The 12855-nt window shown below is 46.4% G+C and overlaps 1 protein-coding gene across 2 annotated transcripts in view; it reads right to left on the reverse strand.

Annotated features, from left to right (window-relative positions):
* Positions 1 to 12855, reverse strand: part of Aldh18a1 (aldehyde dehydrogenase 18 family member A1) — a 34909-nt gene that overhangs the window by 17279 nt on the left and 4775 nt on the right. Inside the window, exons 3-7 of one of the 2 annotated variants that reach the window (XM_038328279.1) lie at positions 9725 to 9939; positions 7137 to 7286; positions 6945 to 7049; positions 2248 to 2400; positions 1750 to 1840 (exon numbers count right to left, since the gene is read on the reverse strand). In XM_038328279.1, the coding sequence (XP_038184207.1) occupies positions 1750 to 1840; positions 2248 to 2400; positions 6945 to 7049; positions 7137 to 7286; positions 9725 to 9939 (714 nt within the window). Of the gene's footprint in view, positions 1 to 1749; positions 1841 to 2241; positions 2401 to 6944; positions 7050 to 7136; positions 7287 to 9724; positions 9940 to 12855 lie in introns of both variants that reach the window. The other variant, XM_038328274.1, reaches the window with a different exon arrangement.

Raw genomic sequence — 12855 nt, forward strand, 5'->3', positions numbered from 1 at the left:
CTGGAACTTAGCAAGTGGGCAAGGCTGGTTAGGGCCAAGTTGTTCTACCTCCTCAGCTCTCAGATGACGGCCTACACCACTCGGCTTGGCTTTTTCTTTTTAATGTTTGTTCTGTGGTTAAACTCGGGTCCTTGCAGGGGCTTTGCCCAGAGCCACCCGCCCCCCAGCCGTTTTTGGCTTTAAATCACTGCTTTTCCTGCACAGGACGCCCACATCGTCCCAGATCTCCAGGACAATCCCGGTCTGTGAGAAACCTCTCTGAGGAATCAGGGTGCTACCTAGGACTGGGGGAATCAGGGTGCTACCTAGGACGGAGCAAGGCTAAAGCACGGGCAGCAGTAAGTGCCCGGCCGGCCTGCCTGCAAGGCTCAGGCAGTCCCACAGCTCTAGGATTCGGGGCAGGGGTCTCCCCAGAAGGGGACAGGTGCAGACCGAGGGGCCGTTCAGTTTCAGGTAACGCTGTGGGAAACTCCCAGAGGCCCTACCAGTATGTTGTAATTCTTCCTACTTCTCCCCCTCCCCACCGCCTTTCAACCCCACCTTCAGGATCTTTAACACAAGATACTGTTCTAAGAACAAACGCTCGATGGCAAAGCCGCTTATCACTAAAGCCCGAGTTTGAGTCACATGACGCTCACAACTTGTCCTCTGACTTCAGCCTAAGAATTTCTCATTAGGACATTCTGTGATTGTAACAGAAAAACATACAGTAACAAATAGGTACCTCAGACAAATTAGAACCCTTGTACTCTGAGGGTGGCAACACCAAATGGCACAGTGGCTGTGAAAACCACTAAGGTGGTTTTTCAATACCAAGTTACCACAAGAAGCAACAAGTTTTCTCTCTCCTGCCCCCTCTTCCTCACATCTCTCTTAATTACAGATTTGAAAGATTGGCTCTAGGGTCTTCTTCTTGGTAGGTAAGCATTTTACCATGGAGCCCAACAATTACACTCTTTTTTTTTTTTTTTTTTTTTGAGACAGGGTTTCTTTATGTAGCCTTGGCTAGCCTGGAACTCACTCTGTAGATCAGGCTGGCCTTAAACTTACAGAAGTCCGCCTGCTTCTGCCTCCCTAGTGCTGGGATTAGAGACATATGCCACCAACACTTGACAACAATTATACTCTTAGGTGAAAATAAAATACTTATACACAGTAGGTTTATAAAAGCATTATTAGTAACAGCAGAGACGCCCACCAACTAATGACTGAATAAATAAAATGCAGTATGTCCAGAGTGGAATATTATTTAGCAATATAAAGAAAAAGAGCATTGGTGCATGTTATAATGTGGATGAACACACTACACTAAGTGGAACAGTAACAAAGGACCATACAATATATGATCCATTCATATAAAACCTCTCAAGGCAAGCCCAGAGACAGAGAGCAGACTGGAGTTGTCTACGGCTGGGAATTTGGGTGCAAGTAGGCAACTGCTAACAGGGGTGGGGCTTCTTGTCAGGGTGAGGAACGCAGCTTGTAATCGATAATGGAGACGGCTGGGTCCAAAGATCGCTGAACTGAAAGCTTTAAATAGGTGAATTATGTGGCGTGTGATTATTTCCTTAAAGCTGTTTTTAAAATAAACAAAAATGAAAGCACAATTTCTGCATTCAAGCTGCATTTTCCAGAAACACCCACCCGAGTCACAGAAACAGCTCACGTGGCTCAGGAAAGAACTCCACAGTGAAAAACAATCAGAAGACAAACTATGTGTGAACAAAAGAAAAAGGCATTGCTGTGTACCTTCTACATCTGAGAGGACAATCAAAAGGTCAGTTTTCATTTCCACGGCCAGACGGGCAGCAAGGCTATCGTTATCCTTAACACTAATCACCTACAAGGCAGGGAGGAAGTAGTGAGTTAGCTGTGCAGTTTCCGATAGCGAGTCAGCTGCGCAGTTTCAGAAGAAATGCCCAGGAGCTTCCAGCTGGGCTCTGGCAGGCAAAATCAAAGGTTCAAACATGCAAACGAGAGCTCAGGCCCCACTGCCTGCCCCACACAAACATGCATGCCCGACTCTCCAAGCCATGCTCACACACAGCACCCTCTAAGGCACTGCAGCACCTCACCCACTGACTGAAACCCACTTCAGAGGTGCCACCGCCGCCGTGGTTCTGCAATGCCAGGTCTCCCAGCTCCTCCTTTGGCTCATGCCCAACGTCCAGTGTTAGTACATGCAGCACAGCGCGTGTTAGTGTCGCCAGCATGCTCAACTCTCAGTACTACTTTACCCACATTTACCCCCTGAAGATCACTGTTGGGCTCAGCTGGGGGGACGACAGCGTCGTTGGTGTTGACAATGGGGACGATGTTCATCCGAAGCAGCTCATGCAGCGTGCCGTTGAGATTCCGGCGCTTCTGCTCATCGTGGAAATCCAAGTTGGTCACCAAAATCTAGAGAGATTGAACAGGACATGTAGCAGGGAGGAAAATGATAACTTCCTCGGAACAGCACTGAACTTCTGGAATAAAACACGCCTTCGGATACAGATCCAGTTCCTTGTTTTATTTTCCTATCTTAATGAAACAAATGTTTTTGGCCACACTGGAGATCAACCCTGGGGTCTAGCATTTCTTTCCTGGCCAGGCAAGCTTGCACTGAACTATACTGCCAGCATGTTTAACCAACTGTCTGAGAGACCCCTGAAAGAATTACAATTGTCTGGAAGATTTATTTAATGATGCTAAGATCTCATCTGCATACAAAGTTGGGAAACTGGTACACCTACTTTAAAGGAACATTAGAGTGATCCAAGACTTGATTGGAAAACTATCTTTGCACTCTAGCATCTGAATCAGGGGCTGGCCACAGTAGGACTAATGTGCGAGGTGGGAGGGCCACTGGTTACCTGTCTGGAAAAGTGCATCAGACACTGGGGGTAGGCTGTCCCTAGTTTGCGCTGATGCCGAGCACTACCAGAGTTAAGACTATGTGTGAGTATGTGGGAGTTGGAGCAGAAAGAAGGTTGGACAGAATTTAGCTCAGGGTTAAGAATTAGAATAAAGGTGCTCATGGTGGACAGCTGGAGTGGAAGTCATCAATGGGTCTGTTTTCATTAAAGAATTAGAGTATCAGGCAGAAGGTAACAGGAGACAAACGTGAATGAGAATGATAGCGAGAAACCAATGACAGCATACTCAGGAGAAAAAGTTCCCTGCAATCCCTGCCACAATGGTGGGAGGAAGGCGCTGACACAGACAGGGGGTGAGGCCTGCACCAGGGCCTGGCTAGGAAACACAGCCCTGTCCCTGCTACAGTGTAAGGTGAGGAAGCGTTTCTAGAGAGTTTGTTCTGCAGGCACTCGACAGGGTCAAAGCTGAAGCCACTGGTTCTGTGTGAAACTGCAGATGAACAGAAGCGGATGGGTCCAGGAGGGGAGTGGGAGGGGTGAGCAGGAAGTGGAAAGGTCCCAGGAAATACCTGTAGCTACACAAACAAAGGCTGCAGCTCCGGCTGGGAAGGCAGGGCCGGGGCCTCCCAGGTGGGGAAGCTGGTGCCTGGGTAGAGGGAATTGGCTGAGAGGACACAGCAGACTCATCTCTGTGAAGGAAATATGAGCCGCTGCTGCGCTTGGGTGAGTCTTTAACCTGAGGCCCGTGCAGTGGGGTCTCAAGCCCACTGATAATGGTCTTCTACACAGGGTTCCTGCAGAGAAGAAGGAACCACAGGACAAGGTACAAAGAGCACACATGATAACCCCCTGTCGGGGAGGGGCCAGGACAGAAGAGGCCCTGGACTGGAGCTTCCTGGGAACAGGATGGGCAGAGCTTTTACCTCACTATCAATGCAAACGGTGGCAGCGACTTCTAATGGAACTGTGGAACTGTCACTACACAGGAAGCTAAACAAAACTGTCCAAGAGCATCAACCTCAAGGGGAAAAAACAAACAAAACAAAACAGCAACAAGAACAGAAACCCAGAAGTGCAGTCCCTGGACCACAGTGTGCTCACCTGGCTCCAGGCACTGACAACTAGCACTGCTGATGGATTAGAGGAGAAGGAAGATTAGAGGGCATGTGTAATGGAAACGGAGATTTCTACTGTGTTTACACTGACTCGTGGTTCTCAACCTTCCTAACGCTGCAACCTTTTAATATAGTTCCTCATGTTGCGGTGACCCCCAACCATACAATGATTTTTGTTGCTACTTCATGAACATAATTTTGCTACTGTAATGACTCATAGTGTAAATATCTTTAGAGATACAAGTCTGTCAAAGGGGTCGAGACCCACAGGTCAAGAATCCCCATACTAACGGAAAACTAAATCTCAGGTGACAGCCACAGGCCGTAAGGTAAGGAAAGAACTCTAGGACCTTCTGCTTCGGCGCACTTGAGAGCACTTACACAACACGAGAACATGACTGTGGGTGGCAACCACAAAGAAGACAGAGAATGAGAAAAAGCAATAGGAACCGAACACAAAACCCAAAATATCTCCCATCTAAAATAATAAACACATAACTAGCAGGGTCAAAGGTACCAGAGGAGTCAGTAAATAAAAACGTCAGGCTTTTTACCAGTTATGTGACTGTATTTTAGATATTTTTATTTATTGCACAGCTGTACAGGTTGCTATAGAGATGGACACTTTGCATTGGTATAGATCTTGGTTTATTGATACAAATTTAAGGTCAGTTTTGTTATACTGTGTATATATCTTTCTGCTTTTAATTAAGGTATTATGTTTGTGCAACTCATTTAAAAATGTAATGTATAATTAGGAAATAGGTTAATAGATAATTATCTATAATAGTCAAGCTTGTAGTCATGTTAGTTAGGTTTTCTAGATATATAGAGATATAATTCAATTCAGTTAGATAGGTATTCTTCAAATTTTTTAAAGACCACAGAACATGGCATTTAAAGTGTTTTAAGAACTTAGGACTTTTCATGGCAATGAGACACATCTGCTCCTGACAGCACCAATTAATTCAAGAGGAAGATGGGCATCAAAGAGGCTCCTTATGGACTTTGCTAGCCATTTGGGCAAGAAACTGCTCTTGCCTGACCGCTTAATGTTATGCTGTGTGAATTGGACATGCAAGACCCACAGAAAGATGACAGCTGAACTTGCCTAAAGGTGAAACGGTTCCTGCTTCATGAAAGAGTCTGCAAGACATTCTGCAGGACACAGAAGAAAGCAACGGCTGAACTTTTCCATTACAAGGCAGAATAAAGCTTTAAATTTCCTGCTTCGCGGAAAAGTCTGCCGGACAGTATAGGTCTGTTGGCTAAAGAAAGGTGCCTGCAACATTAAGAAGAACTTTGGGTGACTGTCCAGGCAGCAAGATGTATCTGTCAATTCTAGAGTTTTGGAAGTTATTTACAATGCACTTCCTGTTTACTTAGGTAATATATTCTTCTGAAGTCTTTGATGGAATTGAAGAATAAATAGTTACAGTTTCCTTAGTTATTATACAAGATAAACTAGATATAAATATTTTAACTATAATTCTTGCTTAATACTTGTCTTGTTTTATGTAATTTACTATGTTAAAGTTAAAACCTTCCTTTTTATTTCAACAGAAAAGGGGAGGTGATGTGGGATTCCCCTCTGTATGCTGTGCATACCATTGGTTAATAAACTGTCTTAGGCCTGTGCAGGGTAGAATAGAACTAGGCTGGGAAAACTAAACTGAATGCTGGGAGAAAAAGGCAGAGTCATGAGATGCCATGGAGCAGCCAGAGGGAGAAGCCATGTAGCCCTGCTGGAGACAGACGCCAGAACTTTACCTAGTAAGCCACAGCCACGTGACGATACACAGATTAATGGAGATGGGTTAGTTTAGGATATAAGAGTTAGCCAGAAATATGCTTTAGCTATTGGCCAAACAGTATTGCAAATAATATAGTTTCTATGTGGTTATTTTGGGTCTGAGCAGCCAGGAACAAACAAGCGGCCTCATACAGGTGATTAGAGCCCAACAGGTGATTAAAATCACAGTTTAAAGAAAGTCAAGACATTTGAGTAAAAATGAAATAATGTAGAAAAAAGACTCACAACATTTAGAGGTAAGTACTCAACAGTAAGTCCCATGAGGATTGGAACATTGTACCAGAGAAGCCCAATGCCAAGCAAACTTCTTTGTACATCAAAAGTGACCAATAGCCAGGCGGTGGTGGTGTACGCCTTTAATCCCAGCACTCGGGAGGCAGAGGCAGATGGATCTCTGTGAGTTTGAGGCCAGCCTGGTCTACAAGAGCTAGTTCCAGGACAGGCTCCAAAAGCCACAGAGAAACTCTGTCTCGAAAAACCAAAAAAAAAAAAAAAAAAAAAAAAAGTGACCAATATTAATTGGATAAATATAAAACAAACCATTCACCAGCATTTCTTCTTTCCCATCAACAAATTATGTACTTACTATAAATGACAACCAGGCACAGAGAAGCAAGCTACCTGGAGTCAGAGAAAGCAATGAAAGTGAAGTCTAATTTGCCTGGTTCAGGAGCATCTGCCCCGTAGCAGTTTCTAGAGCAGTGAGGGATGGAGGTGGGGGGAGGAAAGGGTCATGTATCAGATAGCCTGCATATCAGATATATTACGATTCATAACAGTAGCAAAATTATAGTTATAAAGTAGCAACGAAATAATTTTAAAATTAGGGTCACCACAACATGAGGGTATTGAAGGGTTGCGGCATTAGGAAGGTTGAGAACCACTGCTCTAGAGTTACTATCGTGGTAACTCGTGGGCTTGAGGTATATAGACACCAGGTGCTATCTTAAGTACTTTTCATGTATTTTCTCCTTGAGCCTTTCCTAAAACTCTCTGAAGTAGACACTGATAATACCTCACTTTTCAGATAGGGAAACTCAGACAGACGCTTACAGACCACACACTGGCACCTGGCTGCAGGACCTTGCTTGCAGGCTTCTCACGCCACAAGAACCACCCTCACAGGTCCCACACCCCCTGGGAGGCCCGGTCTCTCACCTGGGCAGCACAGATGCTGTACTGTGTAAACATGGCCTCGTACAAAGCCATCAGCCCACTCTGTCCAGCAGCTGCACAGGCTCGGGCCTCTAAGACTGGAATCGCCTGCAACACATCAATCAGACAGTATGTGGTGGGGAAGGAGGGGAGACCTGAGGACTTTGGGGACAGGGTTAGGGAAGCGGCACTCACCAACTCCTTGAGCTGGTTCTGCCCCGAGTGTAGGGCCTGCCGCACACTCTGAGACAGAAGGATCTCATGGCGCAGGCGCTGCTTGCCGAAGGCAACGGCTCCACTGGTGACCAGCATCATCTCTCGGCCCTGATTCTGAAGCACTGAGACCTGCAATGGAAAAAGAAAAATGCACAAGTCATAGTACCGCCCTCTTCTCTCCTCACAAGAGACCCAGGCAGGGCGGACATGAGTGGATTCCAATACTGTTCTCGGGGACAGCGCTCAGCTGGCTCTGGAAGAACTGCTCGGACTGTTTGGGTGAAACATTCTTACACTGCTTCAAGTGTCTGTTTAACAGGTGGCAGGCAGAAAAGAGATGTTGTAGGTGATGCTAACAATGTTGGAATCTTGATACCTTCTACCTATAAAGCAGAAGAAGTCTGGGAAGACTCTTGATTCCTGTGGGTCACCCTCATCAGGGACAGATGCTGACCCTGCTCTACTCTGCCCAGGACCGGCTATGGTCACTTGTGATACCTAAGATAGATTATCTAAAAAAAAAAAAAAAAAAAAAATCGAAGACTCACAATGCAACAGTCAGTGCTCCTAACTGTCCATTCCCCTAATGACTGAACCCCGTGACCTGCAGAACTCACAGTGGCTGCTAAGAAGTGTAATCTACAACAGTCAGTTCTGTAGACCAGGCTGGCCCCTATCGCAGAGAGGCCTGCCTCTGCCTCTGCCTCCTGAATGCCGGGATTAAAGGTGTGGGTCTCAAATGCCCAGCTTAAAATAGTCAATTCTTATCTTAGAAAATTTCAGTAGCTGGGGCCTGGGAAGTTGGCTCACTGGTTAAGAGCACTGGCTGCTCTCCAAGAGGACCTAGGTTCAATGCCCAACACCCACATGGAAGCTCACAACCGTCTGTAATCCCAGTTCCAGGGGATTCAATACCTTCATACGGACATACATGCAGGCAAAAACAACAGTGCCCATGAAATAAAAAATAGACAAAAGAAAATTTCAGAATTGGCTGGATAGATTGCTCAGTGGTTATGGGTACATTCTGCTCTTGCAGAGGACCGGAGTTTAGTTCCTAGCACCCATGATGGGCATTTCACAATCACCTGCCAACCTGGCTCCAGGGTGACCCAATGCCTCTGGCTCCATGGGCACCTGCTTGTATGTGCACATACCCACACAGAGACATGCATACAGAATTAAATAAATCTTTTTTTTTTTAAAGATGCATTGGTCATTTGATTTTTTTTCTTTTTCCCCTTGGTTACTGGAGACAGGGTTTCTCTGTGTAACAGTCCTGGCTGTCCTGGAACTAGGTTTCTAACTCACAGAGATCTGCCTGCCTCTGACTCTCAAGTGCCAGGACTAAAGGTGTGCGCCACCCCTGCCTGGCTGGAGATTTTTTTTTAAATCAGTATTTAATCAAAGTAGTGAGGATGATTTTATAAATCATACCCAGTTTTAGCTCCTCCTAGAGCTAATTTTCCTCTCCAGTGAAACCTGCTCCACCATGGTTTACCCTCAGTCCCAGTCCTCATGCATTATGTAGGTATCTCAGCAGCAATCCTTAAAAACCATGGAATATGCATGCATGCAAAACCATTATCACCCAAAACATGTGAAAGGCCTCCTCCGGATCAAATAGCCAGGGATCATATTCCCGCCCAGCTTGCCTTTTAGCTTGCTCAGACTGTGAAGCAAGTTAAGCCCACCGAGCACAAGCAGTTAAAATATCATTAGTCTTTCAATCCATACATTTTTCTCTCCACCATTTTCTGTTTTGCATTTTTCTGCTCATGTGAGCTCCTCTCCCTTCATGATTTCCCAGCCCTCATTTTTCTGACTCTGCTTCAGGTTTGGAGGCTTTGGCTGGGGTGTGTGCCAAGGATTTTCTTCAGGTTGTCAGCTTAATGCCCGGTTCTCTTCCTTTCTGTGATGTTGGCAGCGACTGCTGACCACCACTGATTCACTCCTCCCTTGGGGTTTGCAATATGCTGATATTCTAACTTAGACATGTGCTGATCAAACTCAGGGCCATGGAGCTGCATCCCCGAGCCTTGCCATCAATGAGTGCCTGAAGTTACCATGAACTCACGGATTCAAACATCTTGCTGCCCCTGAGCAGCTGTGTACTCATGCAGACTTTCCTACCTACGGCCACTGATGGCACCTGATGCTGCCTTCTGAACCCACCTGAAATGACCCGCTGTCTGGATAAGACTGTGTATAAGGCCCTGACCTGACTGCTGGAGCCTTCCTATCAGGTCCACAGCAGCGAGAGGCGAGCAGGTGACTGGAGAAAGTCTCTGCCAGGTTCTCCCAGCCATTTCATCAAGTCTCTCCTCTGATCAGCATCTTTCGTCCCCTGGGAGGCTGAAGCACTGATCTAGAGGAGGGTCTAGAACGCAACCTGCTGTGATGCTCACTCTGATTCCCAGCCTCCCCGGCGCTCCCGTCGCTGCTCTCAAGCTTGCCTTCTCCCTGGCCCGTCTACTCTCACACACACCGTTCTCAACAAGTTGATCCTCTGGTATCGACTCGGAGACCCTGTTTTAGTTCAGCAGAATTTCCACCTTGATAATTACCTGTTCAACAATAGATGCCAGGCGCCCTAATGCCAGGCCACACTCATCTCCTCTGGTCACCACGGCACTGCCGAGTTTAACTACAATTCTCTTGGCATGCTTTAGCTCGCTTCGGTGGGCAAAGGGCTTGCCATGGGCACGACTGAGGGGTACCGTGATAAAAGGGATGTTGCTCCAAGAACGAACATGTCTGACAGCTGAAGGCTGGACTGGATCTGTATATCCCAAAGTCAGGGAAGAAAAAGAGAGAGAGAGAGAGAGATCCAATATAATTTTGCAATGAAAAGGTGCATGCATATTAACCAGCTGAGCTATTGCACTGTATCTCTAGTTCTTAAATACAATCCCTTTGTTGTTTTGCTTTTGAGTCAGGGTCTCAATATGTAGCCCAGGCTGGCCTCAAACTCACAATCCTCCTGTCTTAGTCTCCCAATGTTAGGATTACAGGCATGTGCCACCATGCCCCAGCACACACAAATCTTAAAAAGACTGTCTTATACAATAACACCAAAGAGCCCTTTCCTTCGTTATATGGCTATTCTTTCAAGTGACTATATATTTCAGGTTATGAAAAGGCAAAGAAGATAGTCTGGCTTTTGTACAATGGGCTTGCAGTCTGGCACCTCACAGAGATGCTCATTGAAGCAAGATCTGGGACGGGGGAGCTGTAGCATCCTTACTGGACCCACAGGCACACTGTTTTTTCCTCCTGTGGACACCCCAGGGACTGAAACACTAGTGTATGTGTTGTTAGAGCTGCCTGTCTTCTCCAGAGTAACCAGTACCTTCAGCCTTCAGGGTATTATTCTAAATGACATGTATATCTATGTCTAACTGTGACCTGACAGAGAGAAGGATGGTGGGGAGGCAGACTTACACCCTTGGGGTTCAGACCTGGATCACCAATGGCATTTACAGAGCCCTGCACTCCACCAAGTATCGTGTGTCCCTTTGGCAGCTGTCAGGACCACGCCCGCTGGCTCTCTGTCTCTCTTATCTATTACAGGGCCTTCCTTGTCTTGGGCACGTGGGTATGGCAACCCGATAAGAGTACCTCAGGGGCAGAAAGAAACAGTATGCAGCCCAGGTGGTGAAATGGCAAAAACCAATCAGAGCCCAGCAGCTGGGCTAGCATGAAGAAGGCGTGTGATCCACAGTCTCTATCAGCAGAGGAGCATGGTCTGCCCTAGAGCCAGGCAGTCAAGGGACTCGCAGGCAATGGGGCCCAGACGAGAGCTAATAAAGTTGAAGAGGGGCCATAAATATCAGTAAGGTTTCAAACAGATAAGAACTTAATGGAGTTCAATGGGGCATTCAAGGGCAGTTTCATGTGATTCAAGGTTTAGGAGTTTCCTGTTGAACAAAACCATTGAGTTAGGGTATCATGTAGCCCAGGTTAGCCTCAAATTTACCAGGTCGCCAGAGCTGGCTTTGAATTCCCAGTCTCCCTGCTTTTCAGGTCGAGTGCTGGGAATATAAGAGTGCACTACCATACTGGCTTCTTGGGGTAGTTTTTACACTCTATAATTTATTTTACTTTTTAAGGTTTACGCTGAGGACTGCTATCCCTTAATGTTCATGTAAGCAAGCCTTGGTACCCGGCCTATAGAGCTCTTGGAAGGTGGTACAGTCTTTAGGGTAGGACCTAGCAGAAGAAGGTATGATATCTGGTGGTGTGTCCTTAAAGGACCTATGGTGACCCTTGTCCCTCTCCTGCTTTCCAGCTGCCACGAGGTAAGCGGTCTTCTATCATACACCTCTGAGTGAGGTACTGCCTTACCACAGGCCAAAGGGTGATGGGACAGCGACCATGCATTGCAGCGACCATGCATTGCAGTGAACCCGCACTGCAGCGACCATGCACTGCAGTGATCATGCACCGGAACCTTGGAAACCATGAACTCAAATAATTCTTTCCTCATTTCAAGCTGATTTTTCCCAACTGTTCTGCCACAACGGCAAAAAGCAGGCCAACACATGGACTAGAAAGATTTTGATTAATTAGGAAAACCAAAAGCGTCCGGGTAGTTCTTCCTCAATTTCTAAGAAATCTTTACCTCCTGGGCACTAAAGAAAATCTGTGTCTCTAGAGGAAGTTATGTGTGCACACGCGTGTGGTGGGGTGGGTGTGAGAGGGCTGGTCATGTTCAAAGCATGCCATTGGTTGGTTATACACCAAAGGATGCAAAGCCCTTTGCCACAGCTTTGCACCCTCCTCTGCGTCCGAGAAGTTCAGAGATTAAAGAGACTGCCGCAGGCTTCAAGAAGGATCTTGCTATCGTCTCTCTCTCTGGCCTTTCGCTTTCTTCTGTTTTTCTCTGAAAACCCTGTGAGGTGGTTTGAATGAAAAATGTTCCCCATAGGCTACCATATTTGAACAGTTGGGCTCCAGGTGGTTTGGGGGAGGCTATGGAGCCTTTCAGAGGGGCAGCTCTGCTGGAAGTACATCATTGGAGGTGAACTTTGAGGGCTTAGAACCTCATGCCACTTCCTGTCCTCCTCCTCTGCATCCTGTGCGTGGATAAAATGTAACCAGCCAGTCTCCTGCTGCTGCCAACAAGACAGGCCTTCCCTGCCATTATGGACTGGAGACTCCGGAAACATGCTTTTGGTCCTGATGTTTACCACAGCAGAGGCAAGGCACACACCTCTCCATGCTGCCTTTCTTACCTCTTGTCTGCTCTTTGCTCTCCATGTCCAGTAACCCAGGGCTCTAGCACCCAAAAAAAATGACAAAAGTCAGAAGTGCCTCTTTTTATAAGTGTGAATAAATAATATCAAAAATAAAGATACCAAAAACTGGGCCAGGTGATACACGCCTGCAATCTTAGTCCTCGGAGGGTAGAGGAAGGGGGATGATGAGCTCACGATCAGCCTGGGCTACACAGCAAATCTGAGACCAGCCTGAGCTACTCGAAAAGTTTGAGTCCAGCCTGGGCTACCCAGTGAGATCCTACCTATCAATAAGTAAATAAATATTTACTATACAGTGGAACTGAGCACACTAGTCACAGGCACCACGTGATGACCCTGCAGAGATTTCCTCAGGCACTGCCACAGCAACAGGAAACAGAATAACAGTTATTATGACCATGGTTTTATCGGTTTTTATGAGTTAAAGCTGATAAGTT

The sequence above is a fragment of the Arvicola amphibius genome, chromosome 1 (assembly GCF_903992535.2).
Source record: "Arvicola amphibius chromosome 1, mArvAmp1.2, whole genome shotgun sequence".
Classification (NCBI taxonomy): domain Eukaryota; kingdom Metazoa; phylum Chordata; class Mammalia; order Rodentia; family Cricetidae; genus Arvicola; species Arvicola amphibius.